Here is a 20,670-nt window from a genome sequence, read left to right on the forward strand (position 1 = left end):
CTTACATTTTACCTTTGGCAGACATTTTGGTTTAATAAAATTCACTTATTGGTGAATATAGTTTGATAATTATTTACATGAAATATTAATATATCGGACTATAACCAAAGTATCAAATTTCGTTAGGGAAATCTACAAACTATTAATAAATAGTTGTGTTTTAATGTGTGACTATTTGTGTGTGCTCTAATATCTTTATTTTTACTGGCATGGTTTTATATATATACACACACGTGTGTATGTGTGTGTATTTCAATAAAAGAAATTATCTTCATGAATATATAAATAAATGATCACTGTCTGTTTTTCTTTTCTGACCTTTATTTTTGTTCATTTTATTTCACAGCTATTACTGAGAATAATTTTTGTTGTCTAGAGTAGGGAAGCAGTAAAAAATTATCTTCTCCAGGCATCAAATCCCCCAGGTAAGCCACTGGAGAGACCAAGCCTTAGTGAGGTGGCAGTCCCCAGATGGGTTTGAAGAATCTGGGAGCAGAGGGCAGAACCCTTCAAGAAGAAATGGGAGCATGATACAGGCCTTCGGAGGTGTCACTGCAGAACTTCCAGGCCCCAGGACAGCGTGGGAGCAGCAGCAGGATTCCTGTGCACCCAGGAGTGGCCCCGAGGTGGCAGAGAAAGCCAGTGAACTGGAGGCCTGTGGATGATGCCGAGGGACCGCTCAGGAGCGGCCCACACAGACTGATGGCAAACAAGGGACAGGCTGGTGACAGGTGATAGATATCAAGTACCAGATACCCTCACCAACACAAATCCTGCCAAATCCTTGGTTCTGCACAAGCCCCCTGGAAGATAGGCACAACCCTGGAGAGGGGGTCCCCAAGATGACCGAGACTAAGTTTCCATCCCCTTAGCAGAATGAAGGCTTGAGACTGAAATTACATTTTATTTTAGTTATAATATAAACTTTTTTTTAATGAATCAGAACACCAGGTTCTTTTTGTTATGTTTTTTTATTTTTATTTTTGTTGAGGAAGATTGGCCCTGAGCTAACATCTGTTGCCAATCTTCCTTTTTTCTTTCTCCCCAAAGCCCTAGTACATAGTTGCATATCCTCGTTGTAAGCCCTTCTAGTTCTTCTATGTGGGACACCACCACAGCATGGCTTGATGAGAGGTGTGTAGGTCCACACCCAGGATCTGACCTGCGAACCCCGGGCCACCGAAGAGGAGCACACGAACTTAACTACTATGCCACCGGGCCGGCCCCTATAATATAAACATTATATTATATATTATGTATCATATGTAATATACAGTCTTCATATATTTATATATGTATATGCGATAAATATACATTACATAATATATATTAGATACAAAATATATATTAATATAAAATATAACTACTTTAGTTATAAAAATAGATAGAAAAAGCTGGATACCTGATAGATAGATAGATGATAGATAGATGCCAGAGAGATTGATAGATAAAGGGAAATTCTATTTCATTTCCTAAGCGCCTGTCTTTGAGGACCCTGAATCACCCTGATGGACCGAAGGTGAGGTGGAGCTAAGAGGGGACAGCGTAGGCCGTTGGGTGGGGGACGCAGGACCAGGGGCTCACCAGGCTCCTATGGGTGAGGTATCGCTGGGCCTCAGACCAAGAGCCAGAAGGAGCCTGCAGCTGTCTCCCCTCCCTGCTCCCTGTGCGCGCAGGACAGTTGCAGCCCTGCAGAGCCGCTGGGCCGGCCAGCATCAGAGCGGGGCCCTGACCCACGTCTGCTGACCATGTCGGCTCATGTGCCCCATGACGGCTGAGAGCCCCGTGCAAAGCACCCTGAGGGTGCTGGGGCAGAGGGGCCCCAGCGGTGACCTACCAAGCCTATGGGTGGGAACAAGCACAGGACAGGGAAGGCGGGAGAGGGCAGAAACGGAGGGCAGGACACGGGTGACTCACCACCGAACAAAGAACCTGCAGAATTAAGCAAGAAAGTGAGCAAGCTTCCTGAGGAAGGTCAAGAAGTGCATCGTGTCATGTGCTGTCAACCCTGAAATCTGCTGCCCAAATCCGCAGGGCCGGCCTGTGAAACGGAGGGGAACCAGTTTCCAGCCTGCAGAACAGGGACTTCCATCAACTTGAGTGTCCCCACCCCTCGGAGGGAGCTTACCCCAGAGCAAAGAACCTGCTGGTTCTGCTGGGTGCCCCGGACTCCAGAGGCACATCCCCAGCTCCTGGCCCCGCTCCACCCGCCCACTCCCAAGTTTCAGCTCAGTCTGCCCTGCCTGGTGGGGAGCCAAGAAAGTGCTCAGATCCTCAGCAGGTCGAGCCTGCCGCACCCCCACCCCTCCCTGAAACCCTCCAAACAGCAAAAGCCAGGTCACTTTGTGTCTGGGTACAACCCACAGCTGGGGGGGTGGGTGATGTGTGTCCCCAGGATGCCTCTCAGCAGCCCACATTAACATCTCTGCCGACTCTCAGTACACCAGCTACTGTCCTATCTATGGGCTGAGGGCCAATTTGCACTGGAAAAATGACCAAGATCCCTGTGGGAAATCAGAACAGTTGACAATCCCACCCCTGACACCCTCCCGCCTCCCAGCCCTGACATTCACCATCAACAACCCGTCTGCAGTGGCAACGGATGAGCTTGGGAAAGTCAATACCAATGGCAGCATGTCTAAATCCAGGGGTCTCTCCCACAGAAAGAACCCCCAGGACAGAAGGAGGTGTGTAGGTCACTGTGTGATTTGTAATAGGACAAAAACTAGAAACAATTCAGGTGTCCGTCAATATGGTACTGGTTACATTATATTATATAAGATGAGATTGCATCCTGCAAAGGGATATTGTGTAGCATGAGAAAAATCAAGTGTATCTACAGGTGCCAAAGTTGAAAGATATCCAAGACATAGTATTAAGTGGGAAAAGCGAGATCCAGAGCCGAATATATAGAACGATACCGTTATGTGCTGGTTATTCTATATTTGAACTCACCCAACCATCCATTCTGCACCTGTCTCTGATCTGTTTTGTGCCTCAGGAGGCCGACCTCTAAGGACCAGAAAACCTGGGCCCCCTTGCTGGCTGAATGTCAGTTGGTTAGCCCGTGGAAGGTTCTGGCTATAGATCAGAGGATGGGACGAGAGGAAAGCTGGAGTATTTCTTCCCTCTGATCCACGCTGCCTGTTCTGCGGGTGGCTGTGCTCTGGTATGGCCATAGCTGCGGGTATTGGGCGAGCAGGACACGAGGCGCTAATCTTAGTTTTGATGTTCCCACTCCATATTATATCAAACACATTCAAATAGATAAACTTCTCATAATGAATGTAATTTTGGCTGTAAACTTTTGAAGGGGCTTGTATAAATTTAATAATTCTGATCCTAGGAAGAATTATGATTTGGTTCCTACGATTTAAACTTTATTGTATCTACATATAACTATATCATGGTTGAAATGAGTTGCAATAATCTACTTGCAGTAACGTTACCTAGATAAATATTTATTAATTACTATTTTGAGATTTTCTCTTTATATTTTGGAGCCAGTAGATCCATGACATTTTTTTAGATCCTCTAAAAACTCACAGGCCCTAGGCATCGTGACCAGTGGACAAAATAGCTGGAGTATCCAGAAGTTGCCAGGCCCTCCCGGGAGGGTCCTGGGTCAATGCAGGGGTCAGCCCCAGGAGCCACCGAGGCAGAAGAGAATGGACCACACCCACAGGGAAAATCTGCTGTGCCCAGGGGCTGCTTCCTGAGCGAGCACAGAGCCGGAAGCCCAGGCTGGAGGGAGGAGGCTGAGCTCTGGTCTGCCCCATGAGCTGACCCCTTGACCTCATGAGCCGGTGGCCTGAGCCCCCAGTGGCCCAACAGGATGGAAAGAATCAGAATGGCCCGCCCATGGCCTCCAACCTGTTTTCTGGGCCGTGCTGGGACTTGCAGCCAGATGCCAGCACAGGCTGTACCTCCGCTTCCTGCTCATCAGGATAGCCATGCGCCAAGCCCAGAGGTAAACATCTGGTCTCAGTTGATACTTTCTAGCAGGACGAGCTGGGAGCTGCTGCTGGCCCAGAACCACCCCCCCACCCCCACCCCCCACTGCTGCCAGACCTCTGAGTGGGGACCTGGGCAGGCTCCCTGAGGGGCCTTGAAGATGGCTCACAACCTGGCACCCATGTGTCATACTCACACTGTGTGCATGGAGGAGGAGCCAGTAGACATTAGAATCCAAATCCCCAGGCAGGGCTTCAGGATCCCCTGGGTCCCTCCCACTCTCAGGCTCTGGCTGAGGCTTTCTCCTGCTCTTCTCACAGGCCAGAGCCAGGTACAAGGCGCTCGCACCCTCCGAGCCGGAGCCAGGGGAAGGCTGGGCCTAGGGCAGGCTCCCTGGCCGCTCCCCCATCTGTGGCCAGGCCCTGCCCTTGAAGCTCCAGTAACTCCGGGTCAGGGCTCACCCAGAGCCAGGAAGAGCCAACAAGCGGCTGTGGTTTTGGTTCGGGGGCCTGGCAGGAGCCATGCCAATTCACTGCCATGCCCCAGGTGCTAACAATCGAGCGGCTTGTCTTCCTGCAAACAGTTGCTCTTTGCACAGTGACCAGGTGACTGCCCACAACTAGCCAGAAATAGTGGCTCCCAGCCCTCAGATGTGCTGAGGCAGGCTTGAGGCCTCTGGCCTGGAACTCACAGCGTGTGGGGTTTAGGGATTTAAGGAGCAGGTGTTAGAGTCTGAGAAGCTCTGAGCCTTGACTAACACTTTTTGCCTAACTGTTCCACAAGGCAAGTCAGAGAAGCCAGCGCTCTACAGGCTTCTGGGCAGGGGAGAGAGACAGCCCTGCCACCGTGTAAGGCTCTCCCAAGGGCCAGGATGGAAGTGCCTGTCTGGGGACCCTTGGAACCAGAGAAGGAACATCCAAAGAGAGATGGCAGGAGCAAGAACAGGATGTACACAATTCCTATATCACAGCTTGGAGAATAGCACACAGAGTGCTATTTTTAAGCTTACTGACCCAATGAACTGTCTCAAATGACACTCGTGGGGCCATTCTCTGCATGACCTCTGGGCCATGTCACTAAGTGGTCATGTCGTGTGTCCAGGAGGCCCTCTCTGTCAAACAGCTGGCTTGGGGGAGGATACACAGAGAGGCCCTCACTCTACAGCTCAAGGACGGAGATGTGAAAATACTCCTGGGTACCCTAAGCCTCTTTGCACGGCTTACCTACAGGTGGACCCTGGAAGCACTCTGTCCTCAAGTAACCTTACTTATCAACCCCTGCCCTGGGATCAGGTCAGGAACACGGGAGTCAGCTAGGCCCACAGGTATACGTGATGGACACAGCAGGGTGGCAGGAACAAAGGAAAAGCTCATCCTAATGGCCCAGGCCAGCGTGAAAGCAGCACAGCTTACCCAAGATCCTCTGTATTCCCCAGAGTCACGCGTGTGTAGACTTGAATAAGAAAACCCAACATTGAAAGGCCTCCCTCTTGTGCCTTAAACACAGAGACGTGCAAACACAATACTCGACAACGTTCACCGAATACATTCTCCACGCCAGGTGCCACTTACAGGGCGTTACACAGATTTAATCCTCACGGCCGAATGCAGTAGATAATATCATTATGCTCAGTGTACAGACAAGGAAATCGAGACAGAAAGGGGTGAAGTACTTTGCTCAAGATAAGATAGCTAGTAACCGATGGATCTGGGATTCAACTCAGACAGGCTTATTCTAGAACTTGCTCTCCCTCTTTTTATTATTATTATTTTTTAATTGTGATAAAATACATATAACATAAAATTTACACTCTTAACCACTTCTAAGTGTATAGTTCAGTGGTGTTAAGCACATTCACATTGTTGTGCAACCATTCACTTCCAGGACTTTGTCATCATCCCAAACTATGACTCTGTCCCCATTAAACAAACATAAACTCCCCATTCTCGTCCCCCCAGCCCCTGAAAACCACCACTCTCCTTTCCGTCTCTAAGAATCTGACGATTCTGGGTACCTCATGTAAGTGGACTCATACAGCACTTGTCTTCTTGTGACTGGTTTATTTCACTCAGCATCATGTCCTCCAGGTTCGTCCGTGTTATAGCATGTGTGAAATCTGTTCGGTCTTTTTAAAAATTTGCTTTGGATCGATGATATATTCATACGACTCCAAATTCAAAGGGACCAAAGGGCTTACGGTGAAGTCTTCTCTCAGTGATCCCTCCACATGGTTCTCCTTTCTGGAAACAACCCGTACCATCCATTCCCTGAGATGTTTTATGCATATACCTATGTGGCTTCTTTTTGCTCCTTTTTAGTCTGTTTTTGATTCTGTTCTGCCTTGGTTTTTCTTCCCTTTGCAGCTTGCCTTGGGGGTCATTTCTTCATCCACTCAGAAGGTCTTCCTATCCTGATTTTTCAGCCACACGGTGTTTTATTTGTATGGACTCACAGTAATTTACTCCACAAGTCCTCATGGGTGCCTAGTTACAGAACCTGTGTTCTCAACCACGTTAAGGCACCTCTGAGCCTCCAAATATCACGTGATGTGAAGGCCTCATTCATCAATTCATGCTCCATGGATTTCTGTTTAGCAACCATCACGTAAAAGAGCTGAACAAGTAAACAATTGTGGAGTCAAAACAGCGTACGGTGGGGATATAGCCGCTCACAGTGAAAGGGAACACTCACGGAAACCACAGGTCGGAGAAGGCTTCACTCTGTTCCCATCCCCGACCCGCTTCCCCCCGAGTCTTCCCTGGTCAGAGAATAGTACCTCAGGCACCCAGCTGTCCGTGCCAGAAACCCACAGGGCTCGTCCTGACACCTGCCTCTCCCCCACCCGCCTTGTTCTATCCAGCACCAAGCATGTCTGTGTGTCTCTCAGATCCTCACCCCGCTGCCGTAAGCTGGTCCAAACCCCACCATCACTTCTGCTGAGCTGCTCTGTCACCCTCACACCACCCCATCCCTTCTCAGAATAGTCAGGAACCATCTCACCAAAAGGAAAATTAGATATCCCGCTCCTGAATAAAATCTTCCAGATTGTTTGCCCATGTTCACAGCAGCATTATCCACAATAGCTGAAACGTGGACACGATGCCAGTGGCCATCGAGGGATGAACGGGTAAGCAAAACGTGTTTATACATACACTAGAATCTCATTCAGCCTTAAAAGGGAAAGAAATTCTGCAATATGCTACACGATGAACCTTGAGAACATTACGCTTATTGAAATAAGCCAGTCACAAAAAGACAAATGCTGCATGACTCCTCTTATATGAGATACTTAGAGTAGTCAAATCTTAGAGCTAGAAAGTAGAATGGTGGTTTCCAGGGGCTAGAGGAGGGGAGAATGGGGAGTTCGTGTTTAATGGGTACAGAGTTTCGGTTTTACGAGATGAAAAAGTTATGGGATGGATGGTGGTGACGGTTGCATAACACTGTTAATATATTTAATACCACTGACCTGTACACATAAAAATGGTTAAGATGGTAAATTTTACATTACGTGTATCGTAACACAATAAAAAAAAGCATTAAAAAAACCCTTCCAGAGCTTTCCGTGACCTTAGAGGGAGGCCCTGTGAGACCTGGTCCCCGCGGGGCTTGTACATCTGGTACATGCTCCTCACTGCAGCACAAGGGCCCCTCTGTGCTCCTCAGGTCCACTCAAGTCCTTCCCACCTGGTGGCCTCAGTGCTGGCATCCCCTCCACCCAGAACCCCTCCCCATATGGGGCTCAGCATCGATCACCTGCTTGGAGAGGAGCGCCCTGATGCCCCCACCTGAGTGAGTCTCACTAGCCTTTTCTGTCCCAGCACCATGCTAATTCCTCCCCTAGCACTGAACACACCTGCAATTATTTTGTTTTCATCCCTGTTTCCTTGTCTGTCTCCCCCAGCAGACTGAAGCTCCACAGAGGCAGGGACCCAGGCCTGCTTCGTTCATCGCTGCATCTCTGTCGTGGGTTGATGCTGTCAAGAAAGCAGATGCTGAGATGGAGTCTGGAGTGCAAGATTGTCATTAGGGATCAGCAACTGTGAAGGGAAGTGGGGAAAGCAGGACTGGACAAAAGGAAAATTGGCCTGCAATGCAGGCCTGGCAAAGTCTCAGCCAACTGGGCAGGGAGCGCTGGAGTAAGTCCTGCCCACCAGAATTATCCCACACGGTGCAGAAGTGCCCTCCTTGCTCGGTCGCCAGATGTGAGCAGCCCCAGGAAGGGCATGACTTGAGTGACGCAGCAGTCTGCAGCTGGAGCAGACCCGAAAGTTACTGGCAGCTGGCAGCTCTCTGCTGACCACACTCCTCGTAGCCAGGTGGCAAGTTCTTCTTGAAGGGGCTCCAGGCAGTGCCTCTCCATGTCTACCCCAAGTCCTAGCACAGTGCCTGGCACACAGTAGGTGTCAACATTCATTGAATGAATGAGTGAACAGACATGTGATTGAATCTTGAAATACAAATAGAATTGGGAGAATTAGACAAGGCAGGAGATGTGCATTCCAGGACCAAGGCGTAGCCTGTGTAAAGGTAGAACGGCATGAAGGAAAACATGGAGTGTTCTCAAATCTACAAATACCAGGCTAGAGTCAGATTACCATATGGGAGTGGCGGACCGAGGCTCAAATTCCACATGCCCAAATGGTCAGTGGACAAGGGCCTTGTAAATGGCACTTGAATTTTATCCTGTCCACAAAAAGGAAGCTTTCAAAGGGTTTCAAGAAGGAGAAGGATATGATCAGTGGATTTTAGAAAGCTCATTCTGCTGGCCTTTCCGAGGATGGCTGAGGAAGGCAGGCTAGGAGGCAAAGGGGCCGTTTAGGACTCCACTTTAGCCAGGCCAGGCCTGTGTTCTAGGGCATTGGCATTGGAGAAGGAAGGGAGTGGCCACGGGACGTGGCGAGGGGAGGCAAGAAGGGGGCTATGGCCAAAGCCTGGAACCACCAACACGTAAGCACAGTGAGCAAAGAACAAACATGTAAAGAACAATGACGGTTGGGGAGGAAAGAACTGAGGCGTGGGAGCACAGGAGAGAGAACAGCTTAAGAAGGAAACGTTAAGAGGGTCAAGGCCATTAAGAGATCAAGCGAGATAAGGGCTGGAGCGCCCATTGATTTGGCCATCGGGAGGGCAGGACTTGAGAGCAGTTGCAGGTGGGAACGGACCCAGCTCAAGCAGGGCATTCTCCAGCCTGATTTGGGGCTTGGGTTTGTCGTGGGCATTCTGGAGAAGTCTCTCACCTGTCGACATACTTCTCTCCAGGGTATCCCCCAAGTGTGACTACCGTGATGCTCTGGACCATATGATCCTCAAGGCTTGAGGTTCAGCCGCCTCCCTGGGAGAGGAGTGGTGGAAAGAGCCCAGTGGAGGATCAGGAGTCCTGAGTCCGCATCCTGTCACTGCCACTCAGTTTCTCCCGGGGTGCTGGGTCCAGGCGGCCTCTACAATTGCTTCTGTTGAACTGAACTGCCCCAGTGCTCAGGTTCAAAGAGAGTGGCACAGTTAGCCAGGTCTCCATGCTCTCGGACTCCAATCTCCTTGCTGCCTCCGTGTAGGACTCTGGGTTCCACCCCTCCTAAGTGGCCCATTGTGTGACCTCAGTTTCAATGGGGTCAGAAACTGGGTTGGGAAAAGAGAATATTTACTTTTTCCATGGATCCGATGCCCAAGTAAATAGTGTGTTCCCGTAATTTGGGTCCCACGCCTTGTCCTCCTCTCTCTGGGTGCAGCCTCGAGCATATAAGAAGGCATCTCAATATGCACATCTCACTCAAGACCACCGGATCCAGAGACACGGCCAGAGCCTCACTCACCAGCCTCCTGTCCACCATGAAACTCGCCATCATCGTCACCCTGGCCATCCTGGCTCTCTGCTGCAGCCCTGGTGAGTGCCCAGAGCCCCTCTCCCCCAAGCTGGGCTCCGGAACTCTCCCTGCCGCCCACTTCTGCTCAGGAGAAAGGGTGGCTCCTGGGAGGGCCTGGACATGCGGACTCCCGGCCAGGAAGCTGGGTCTAGTGAACAAGCCCATCTGGGGAACTTGAGGAGAGCCCTGAGACTGTGAGAAAACCTGAAAATGATCCCATCTTCCCTATCCAACAGCCTCAGGATTCCAGGGAGTGGAATAGACTGGAGGGAGGCATGGAGGAGATCCCACATAGATGCATTTGTCCAACGACCAACAGAATAGGAATAACGAGCTCCTCAAAGCCCAACTTGGACAGACCCCAAGATGCCAAGAGACTTTGGTGCAGCCTCCAAGGTTGAGGTCTGCACACCAGTGTGGCAGCCAAAGGGCTGGAAGGAGCTGCAAAGCCTCATGTCTCAAAGGAAACTCAAACCAAGGCAAGGTCTCCCATTCTGGGCAGAGAGGAATATTCCAGAAGAGGATGTTTCCTTTGGGAAATTACCAACCCAGAGTGGAGTTCTCTAAACATTTTTGTCCTCTGCGAAAAGGAGATTAGCAGTTTCTGAGTAGTTGCAGCTGTCACTAAGAGGAAAGGAATGGAGGGGAGAGAGAGAGAGAGAGAGAGAGGGAGAGAACAGTCAACCACACTTCCCTCCAAGCCCCTGGATCTTTTGGGAATTGGGTCACCTTCCTGTTTTTTAACACCTAACAGCCTCATCTCTTAATAATATATATATATATATGTATATATATATATATTCTTTGAACTAATTCCAGTGAACTCACTTTGAAAGTTTCATAATACCCATGGAAATAAGTTTTATGACCCTAGGGCGAGATGGGATGAGGGAAGAGTTAGAAAACCAAAACCAAGAGACGGTGGAAACAGCTATTGTGCAGAGATGCTCGTTCTAAAGGGAAATAACATCATTTTGGACTGAAAAGTATATTAATTAGAAGAACTTGATGTTGTGTACAGTGGAGGTGGCTCAGAAAGACGGGACTGAAATACGTTTTGGGGTGGATCTTGGGTGCACTTGTGCATATGTGTGAGCACACAGGTAATAACACCAGCAATAATATCCAACATTTATTTGGTACTTACAGTGTGTGAATCACTGTTCCGAGCCCCTTTCATAGTTTTTTTTTTTTTTCATTCTTACGACAACCCTACAAAGTAGGGATATTATCCCCATTTTACAGATGAGCAAACGGAGCCACAGAAAGCTAAAATAACTTCCCCGGTGACATAGTAAGTTGCAAAGCAGGGGTCTAGGTTCCGGAGAGGGTTTTTGACTTGGAGCGCCCACTTTGGGTGGGGCCCTGGAGTCCAGGCACAGAAGCCGAATTTGCACACAAGGCAGAGAACTCAAGGACGCGATCTGAGGCTTAGTGAGAAGAAGGAGGAAGAAAAAGTAGGAAATGGTGACTCTTGCCCATGTTCCTGAGGGCAGGGACCTGTTTCTAGTGGGAGCGAAAATTCTCCGTGGCCTCTTCCCAGCCCCCACACGGCATGAAAAATCAGACCAGTGGCCGGCCCGGTGGCACAGTGGTTAAGTTCGTGCACTCTGCTTCAGAGGCCCAGGGTTTGCCAGTTTGGATCCCGGGCACGGACCTACACACCTCACCAAGCCATGCTGTGGCAGGCATCCCACATATAAAATAGAGGAAGTTTGGCACAGATGTTAGCTCAGGGCCAGTCTTCTTCAAAACAATAATAATTAATTAAAAAAAAAATCAGACCAGCAGCTTCTGCTGTCAATACTCTGCCTAGAAATCTAACAGAGAGAACAAATGGCGCCTTGCCTCACCCCAACCCAGGAAGTGCAAGGAAGGCTCAGGCAAGCCACAGAAAGCTGGCTGCAACCCAGGAAGTATCCACACAGCCCAAGAGCCAGCTGCTTGGAGCATCAACAATCTCATATCCTTCACCATCGACGAAAAGGCTGCTATCTCTTGCTGACAGGCCTGGCTGTTTGCACCTGGGGTGGGCCCAGCCAGGGAGCTGGCCAGCTTGAAAGGGGGCCTGGATTCATGTGCTTTCTCTTTCCCGTGCTCCAGCTTCTGCAGAAATCTGCCAGAGCTTTGCAGACATCATTCAAGGCCTCTTCCTGGGCACACCTGCCAGTTTCGAGGCTGCAGTGGAACCCTTCAAACCTGATGCAGACATGACAGCTGCGACGACCCAGCTGAAGACGCTGGTGGACTTCCTCCCCAAGAACACCAAGGACAGCATCTTCAAGCTCATGGTACACGGCTTCCTCCACTCACACTGCTTAGCAGTGGATTGCCCAAGCCCCTGGATGCTTTTCGGCCCCTTTTGCAATCCAGAGAGGACAGTCACAATGTAAATGTCCCCGGGGAGGGAGGCACAGTCATGGCACCTTTTAAGAGGCTTCTGAGAAATAATCAAAGCGTTTACAAGCTTAGCTCCTCCCAGATTGACTGAACTTCTTATCTGATGTTAAAGTTTCTGTGTTCCACCATCTTCGTCCAACTTTAAGGTTCGTTCACTATTATATTGGGTTTTGTTTGTTTGTTTCTTTGTTTTAGGACAAAATAGCAAAGAGCCCACTGTGTGCTTAGGATTTAGAAGCTGAAGAGCTGCAGTTGCTGGAAGCACCTGCCACTGCCAGGATGCTTCCTTCACTGTCCCCAGCAGCCTAGGCTGGCTCTCTTTAATAAAGGATAAGCATCTCACCCTTGTGCCCTTGCCTCTTTTTTAATTTGTGCTGGAGTGGGACGGGCTGTCACTGCTAGGGAAAGGTTGAGCAGGAGCAGAAAGAGAAGCAGTGGCGTGCAAACACATCCCCAAGGGGCCCACGCCCATGTCTCCCTACCAGTCCACCTTCCAGGCTAGCCAGCAGCTTCCAGCGCACACTCCCTTCCACGGGCAGAGAGAAGATGGAAAAGTACCAAGGCCCTGATCAAACCTGACCTGCAGGGGAGGGAGGGGAGGTCTGCATAGGGTGGTGGCTGACCCCACAACCCCCATCCATGTAGTGATGAGATTCTTCTGTTTCTTCCAGTCCCTTTGAGATCCTGCTCTTGGGTGGAAAAGGAAATATTAAAGGTGGTTATGCTACCCAGACGTGCCTGCAAGCAAAGATGGAGCTTTCCAGAGAGTCCCATCTCCCAAAGATAAATGGTGGCTATTTCAAGAATTTTGACAGAGCAGCAGGGACCATTAGGGGCTGGACGGCCCTGTGTCAGAGTCGCTCACGTCACACACAGCACACGACACTGCCCTCCACTTATGGAAGGAATCGGATTCCTGTCAGATGCTTAGAAAACAAAGGCTGGAGGGAGGAATACACTCGATTCCCTGATTAGGGACCAGGGTGTTTGGGGGTGACTTTGAGAAGTGACAGACCCTGAGGGGAGTCCTCAGAGATGGCGGGTTAAATATTTTGCACACTTCATATTTGCTACATGAAATTATTTGTCGAACTTTTTTTAAAGGAGGTGGAAAACAGAAAAAACCCCTTCCTATGCATATTCTAGATCCTATCGGTCACCATTGTTAAGACATCCTATTTCCAGGCTTACATTGCAGAGGCCTGCACGCCAAACCGTCCCTTTGTGTCAGTCTTGCTTTAAGGACATCTCTGCCCAGAAGAGGCTTGGGGGGGGCGGGAGGGTCAAGACCAGACTGGTCAGCACCCGGTTACTGCTGTCCACTGGGCGATGCTCTTGTTCTGACCCCGACATCCCTCTCTGACTTGCTCCCCACCCTGTCCCCGATGCCTGAGTCCCTGTCCAGTCAACTTTCACGCAAAAAGAGAATCAGTCACCCCTTTTTCCTTGTGGCAAAGGGGACCTCAGACATGAAATTAATCCCTAGGTATTTACTGGCACTTTCAATGTGTTCACAGTGGTGCTGGGCACTCTGAGGAACCCAGGAGCAGATTTCATAACCCAACAAACACATAAGCCCCGAATAGAGAGGAGTGAATAAAACAGTAGCCTCTGCTCACAGGGAGCTGGCCATCTAGCGGGGAAGATTACCAGCTCCCTCAAAAGAAGCAAGTAAACAAATAGACAGATAGATAAACCTGTGATAAAAGCCATAGAACAAATTAAAGGAGCGTTGTGAGCAAGAGTAGCTTGGACAGGCCTTAGCTCTGGAGTCCCCTGTCTATGATTTGAGCGGAGACAGGAGGGATGAGGGGACCCAGACAGGAGGGATGAGGGCAGGAGGACACAGCATTCCAGGCAGAGGATCAAGCAAAATGGAAGATGAGCAGGTGCACAGAGAATGCAGTGTGGAGGATGCTTGGGGCTCCCCCCCGGCCCCACCCTTTTTGAATGCCACTAAGCCATGCCCTTGGGCCCCAGCAGAAAATTTAGAAGCTTTCCTCTAGGTTTCTATTACCTGCCACCAAAAGAGCCCAGACCTCCTTCCCTTGTATCCTACCATCTACCCAACATCTCAAACTCCTCTTGTCCAGGAGAGCTCCTGATCCCTCTCCCTAGTCTGCTTCTAATCTCAGTAAGGTCTATCTCCATCCTCCCGGCAGCTCCAACCTGAAGCCAGAGGGGCATCCCTGACCCTCCCCTCTCCAGCACCAGCACACCCAGTCAAGCAAGACTACCTCCAGAGCACCTCTGCGAACCCTCTCTGTGTCCACCGGGCCACCCCTGGCCACATCACCCAGCCCACGTGCACAACCCCAGGGGCCTCCTAACTGGCTCCCAGCTCACAATGGTATCCCTGCAGTCCCTTCTCTAGGCAACCGCCAAGGTAATTCTTATCAAATGAAAACCCCCTTCCACTGCCACACCTCCCCCAAGTAAAATCCTTCAAAGTTTCCCAGGACTCTCATAAAATACTAAATGCAGAGCATGCCCATCACTAACTGTCATCTCCCACCTCCATCCCACTGCTCACTCCTCCTGCTCAGTCCACAACCCCCACCTACACCTCCTGGGCCTCCTTCAGTTGTGGTTTTTTTTAAGATCCAAGCCCCTTCCCACCTCAGGGCCTTTGCACAGGCCACACAGCATCAACTGCTGAAAAAGTACTGGTGATTGGTTTTAAAACTCATCCTAGGATATCAGCAACATGGCAGAGTGAGCAGTTCCCTTTGTCTCTCCCCCTTTGAGCTACAACTAAATGGACATTCCTTGATCAGTGGAGGATACTCACACAGCACCTCAGGATGCCTGACAGAGCGGCACTGCTATACATTGGGAAGTGGATGGACTACCCCCAGGGAGGAGGTGGAGATAGGTGAAAACTCTCTGGCCCCCAGACAGCCCAGTATCCACGAGCGACTGATCTCCCAGTTGAAGTGCTCATAGCACCACTGTGGCCCCAAGGGTGGGCGTGCAGCTTGGCGAGACTGTGGAAACAGGTGACTGCAGGCTTGAGACCCCTGTGATTACTTTTTTGACCAGTGGGAAAATCCACAGTCCCACTGCGGCCCCAGGAAGTGACTCGGGCTCAGACCTGGTAGGGAGGCCCCGCCCACCAAGCTCAAAGGCTGGTGAGACCTAGGAGCAGATGCAGTGCAGCCAGGTGAGCAAAACTGCCAGGTGCCTTAAACGCCCATAGCTCTGCTGCAGCCCCGAAAAGGCCAGTGAGACCCATCAGGGCTGTGGGAGTGGGCAGTGACAACCCTGAGCCCCAGCGTGATGCTTCCTTGGTCTAGTGGGAAAATCCACAGTCCCACTGTGGCCCCATGGAGTGACTCGGGCTCTGTCCCAGTCGGGGGCGGGAGGGGGGGGGCCCTGCCAACCAAGCTCAAGGCCTGGTGCAACCAATTATCTGACTAAAGAAATGCAACATAAGGATTATAAGTATCCCAGAGGGCCAAGAGAAGGAGAATGAAGCAGAAAGCTTGTTCAAGGAAACAATAGCTGAGAACTTCCCAAACCTGAGGAGGGAGCTAGAAATCCATGTAACAGAAGCCAATAGGACTCCCAACTTTATCAATGTAAAGAGACCCACTCCAAGGCACATAGTAGTGAAGCTGGCAAAATTCAATGACAAAGAAAAAAGCAAGGCAGAAGAAAATGACCTACAAAGGAACCCCTATCAGGCTGTCAGCAGAGTTCTCAACAGAAACCTTACAGGCTAGGAGGGAGTGGAATGATAGATTCAAAATTCTGAAAGACAGAAACTTTCAGCCAAGAATACTCTATCCAGGGAAAATATCTTTCAAATACAACGGAGAGATAACTTTCTCAGATAAACAAGTTAAGGGAGTTCATTGCCACAAGACCTCCCCTACAAGAAATCTTCAGGAAGGCCCTGATACCTACAAAAAAAGAAAAGCAAAAGGAAAGGGGTTACAAAACTCTGAGCAAGGTGATAAGTAGAAAGATAAAATCAAAAAATTGCCGCTCTCCATCAGAACAGGTTAGCAAATGCTTAATTATGACATTAAAGATAAAGGGAAGGAGAACACCAAGAATAAACATAATCTGGTCATTTTAACCACAAACTCACAACACAAGAAGAAATAAGATGTGACAGTAACAACTTAGAAGGGGAAGAGGAAAGGGATGGAACCAGCTTAGTCTAAGGAAATACGAGGCTATCAGAAAATGTACTATCTCATCTATGAGATTTTTTATACAAACCACATGGTAACAACTAAACAAATAATTAGAACAGAGACACAAATGATAAATAAGGAGAAAACTAAGAAAACCAGCATAGAAAACTACCTAACCGAATTGGTAGTCCGAAATATACCAGATGAGAGCTCTCACAATTTTTTTTCCCCCAATTTAGAAGTTTTCCGAATGTAAATGAGCCAGCATCTGGCCGATTTGACGAATAGGATCTTAACAGCAACTCAACCAAAGCTTAACCAAGGACAAAGAGGCGTCCCCAAAAGAGATCCAGAAAATTCACTCCCAAAAATAGCCTAAGAAAGTAAAGACCTTCATTGCACAGTAAGCAACAAAGGTTCAGACAACAAAGGCCCCCTATGAAAGCAACTGGGACCTCTTATGACAAACTTCCCCGAGAGCTTACATAGCCAGACAAAGAGAGCCAAGCTCTCAAGACATCTAAACTTTCCCAGAGCCCCAGTCTATGTGACTGGCCGCCAAGATGCGTGCCGGTACATGCATCCTCCGATGGCAGAGACCAGAAAGGTCACAAAACCAAGCTCTCAAGATATAGAACAAGACAAAAAGCCCAGACAACAGGCTTATAGAGACGCCTGTGTCTTATGACAAACAAAAAGACAGAGACAAGGAAAAGTCTATCTCTGGGAGGAAAAGGATCTACAACCAGTGAGTACTCAAATCCTACAGTCGCTGAATCCAAGAAGCTAGCCTCACCAACATTTTCTCCTGCTAATCTAAATTTAGAAGAGCAAAAACTCACCACTCTTGCTTCCATTGGAGCCTGCAGGCAGAGATCCGGGAGACTGACGTGGTAAGAACTCTTACCTTTTGCCGGCTCTCGTCAGGGGTCCGGGATCTCTCGGCCACAGCAGTCCAGGAGCAAGCAGTGTCCAGCCAGGTAAATTTCATCCTGCTGACTGTGCCAAAACTGTAGGGGAGGAAGACATTTCCTCTTCCCAAATGTGGGTTCGTCTGGCCGGAGAATGAATTAAATTCACGTGAGACAGAATAGCAAGAGAAAATTAAACAAAGCTTTATGAGGAACCATGGCCCGGGGCCTTTCTTCCAGAAGGAGGAAAGGGCACCGAAGAAGCGGGGTGCACATAGTGGTTGTATACCCCCAAACAGGGTGTTTCACATGTGATTGAAAAGTCCCTCCCACAATAGTCACAAGATTGCCCTGTCAGAACAGTGCTTCATGGACACAGCAGGTAATGGTCTGCTATCTCAGAGGGCGTAGCCGGAGGCAAGTCGATTGTCTGGAGATGGGTGGTCACAGGTGAGCCCAGCAATCAGTTCCTAGCCTAAGGAAAGATGCTTAATCCTTAAAGAAATGCCAGCGTTGGGAGGGGGAGGGAAGTCAGTTACAGCAGGTTACCAGACTAGCACAATAAAATGCAGATTTAAGTCTTTGCCTTTGGTATTGATTAAGAGTTTCTAGAGAGAAGGTCATCTCCTTTCTTCTTCCTGATGTAGAGAGGGAGGCACCTTTACAGATAGAGATTTACCTTACAAATGTGAATGTGTCCCAACGAAGGGCTAGTTCCATTCCTCAGAGCCTCCTTCCCTGTCACAGTTTATCAAAAACAATCAGCATCAAATAATCCTGATGCAAAAGAGACATATCTTGGGGTGGCCAATTCCAGGTCCCCACACCACCAAGCCACAGATCCGACCCCTGGAATCAATTTTTATTGTCAAAAATAATTAATAAAATAAAAGATAAAGGGGGAAAAAAGGGTGCCTCGCCTCCACCACCCCAGAAAGGGCAGAGGCTTGAGGTGGGGAGAGAGGGCTAAAATTATTTTCAATCCCACTCGGCAACAGTGGTGGAGATGCACAGCATGCCAAGGTTCCAGGAACAGCGAGGAGGGCTCGGAGCCTCGAGATGGGGATGTCAGCGGGATCTCGGGTCGCTCCAGACAGACTGCAGGGACCAGTGCTGCAAGTGAGGGGAGAGGCGAGGTGGGGCCAGAGGGAGGCAGGCTCAGCAGAGAGGGTGCAGGTCATGGGTTGGGGTCAGCCGCCCTGGGTTTAGATCCTAACTCCTCTACTTGCTGACTAGGAGAGCTTGGGCGACTTTCTGGGCCTCAGTTCCCCCATCTTTGAAATGGGGACAGGAATAGTACCTACCTCAGAGGGTTCTTGTGAAGGTTAAATGAGAGAGGGCATCAGCAAGGTGCCGGGCAGAGGGGAGGTGTGAGTCATGGCTGCTGTTGGCACTGTCAATGACATACTGTCCCTGAAGAGGTGAGAGGAGACTTTGTGGGCTGCCTTTGGTCTTGAAGGTAAGAAGGATTTCAGCAGGTGGAGATGGGGCAAGACAGCTGAGTGCATTTCGGGAGGCCAGAAATTGCTGAGGCCAGACCCCAGGGGTGGGCCTGGGTGCTATACGCAGCCTCCCACGAATGCTCCAGCACACCTGGAAGTGAGGCTGGAGCAGGGGCTTGGGGCCGAAGGGTGAAAGGCTCAGAGCCTTGTTTATTCATTCAACAAATATGTAATAAGTACTGACTGTGTGCTGGGCCCTGGAGAACCAGAGGTGAGCGTGGAGCTCACATTCTAGGGGGGAGACAGGTAATAAACAGATAAACATGTCAACAAGAGCATTTCGACGGTGACAAAGGCTCTGAAGGCAAGAAAGCCAGATTCTGGACCCGGACTGACTGAGGAGGGGGACACAGTGACCAGGGCAGGCTTATCCGCAGAGGGGATGCATGAGGCGACACCTGTATGATGATGAGAGAAGGCGCAATCTGAAAATAATCTGCAGTGGAGTGTCCAGGCAGAGGGCACGCAAGAGCAAAGGCCTGGAGGTGGCCTGGGCTCTGTGTACCCTGCAGGAAAGGAGGCGACAGGATACTGAGTGAGAGGGGAGTGACACAGGGTGGGACCTGAGAGAAGGTTGAAGACAGGTCACGCCGGGTCGCATGGACCAGGTAAGATTTTTGGATTTTATTCTAAGTGTTGTGGGAAGCCAAGAAGGGTTTAACAGAGAAATGACGTAATCTGATTTACATTTTTAAAAAGGTCATTCTGGCTGCTCTGGGGAGAATGGACCTTGATGAGGATTTTTAGGCTGCTTAATTTTAAAATGGCTTATGATGAGGATTTTTAGGCTGGTTAGTTTTAAAACTACAGATGAGATTCAGGCTCCAAGGAGTGGAATTTGTTTTGCCCCTTTGTTGGGAAACATTTACATTTCTAAGGGAAACCTCTATCTGTGAAGATGCCTCCCTCTCTGTGCCAGGAAGAAGGGGGAATGGTCTTATCTCTAGAAGCTCTTAATGGGGAAGGCAAGAACTTAAGTTGGTTGCTGTCTGGCAATCTCATGTAACTGGTTTAGGGTGGTGGCGTCTAACCTTTCTAACCTTTACTTAATCCGATTTGATTCTTGGCTAAAAGTCATGGGATCACCCAATGACCAGACCCCAGCCGCACTGATACCATTTTAACTTTTTTTCATGTTCTTTCCTTTGTCTTGTAAAGAGATGAATCACATACCTATGCCTTATAAAATTAGCCCTAACCCTCAACTCGGGGCAGCAGCAGGAGCTCTGACTGCCCGTGGGTCCTGTCCCCACGCACCAGCTCTGCCTGCCCATGGGTTCTGTCCCCATGCCAGCGGGGGCAGCAGAAGCGGCGGCAGCAGAAGCTCTGACTGCCCATGGGTCCTGTCCCCATGCTATTCCACACTATTCTCTAAATAAAAGAGCACTACTGCCAGATCTTGAGAGTCTAAGAAATCTTTCTTTCGACTCCTCGGCTCACCGACCCCGCATCAGACCTCAGCGGGGCAACGTGGACCTTAATTAACCTTGGACATGAACCCGATGCTGAGCCAGAGCCCCAAGAACGCAACCCCCACACTTTCTGTCCCTTCAGGTCAGGCCACCTGTCTGTCACAGGCCTCTCCGGGGCCACTGGGGACAGGCTGCTCACAGTTGTCCCTGCCTGGCCAGGGCATCTCCATCTCCAGCCTCTGGGACTGAGGGACGCGTGGTCTCTAGTTATCTTATCTCCTGGCCTTCTGAACCCACCCAGAAAAGAGCCACCAGTGATTTTAGAGAAAAGTGAATTACAGCCAGGAGTGGTTGTTTTTCAGCATTTTTACAAGCGCCAAGGGCCCATGAAATTCAGAGCACACATGCATTTAACCGTGTTTGCTCATACAATATTGGGTGTGTTTAGAGATGAGCAATAAACAGCAGGAGCCAGGCTGTGC

General features: G+C 49.6%; 2 protein-coding genes across 2 annotated transcripts in view; one reads left to right on the top strand and one right to left on the bottom strand.

Moving 5' to 3' along the window:
- Window positions 1-955: 955 nt before the first annotated feature.
- Window positions 956-20,670, bottom strand: part of AHNAK (AHNAK nucleoprotein) — a 139,814-nt gene continuing 120,099 nt past the window's right edge. The window contains exon 6 of the mRNA XM_070565345.1: window positions 956-1,226. Within this exon, the coding sequence (XP_070421446.1) occupies window positions 1,207-1,226 (20 nt within the window). The 3' untranslated portion in view covers window positions 956-1,206. The remainder of the gene's footprint in view (window positions 1,227-20,670) is intronic.
- On the top strand, window positions 9,465-12,560 carry LOC139074493 (uteroglobin). Its single transcript, XM_070565352.1, has 3 exons — window positions 9,465-9,838; window positions 11,922-12,109; window positions 12,414-12,560. Exons 1-3 carry the CDS (start codon window positions 9,712-9,714, stop codon window positions 12,444-12,446), a joined length of 348 nt encoding a protein of 115 aa, XP_070421453.1. The 5' UTR covers window positions 9,465-9,711; the 3' UTR covers window positions 12,447-12,560.

Source organism: Equus przewalskii, chromosome 11, assembly GCF_037783145.1.
Source record: "Equus przewalskii isolate Varuska chromosome 11, EquPr2, whole genome shotgun sequence".
Lineage (NCBI taxonomy): Eukaryota > Metazoa > Chordata > Mammalia > Perissodactyla > Equidae > Equus > Equus przewalskii.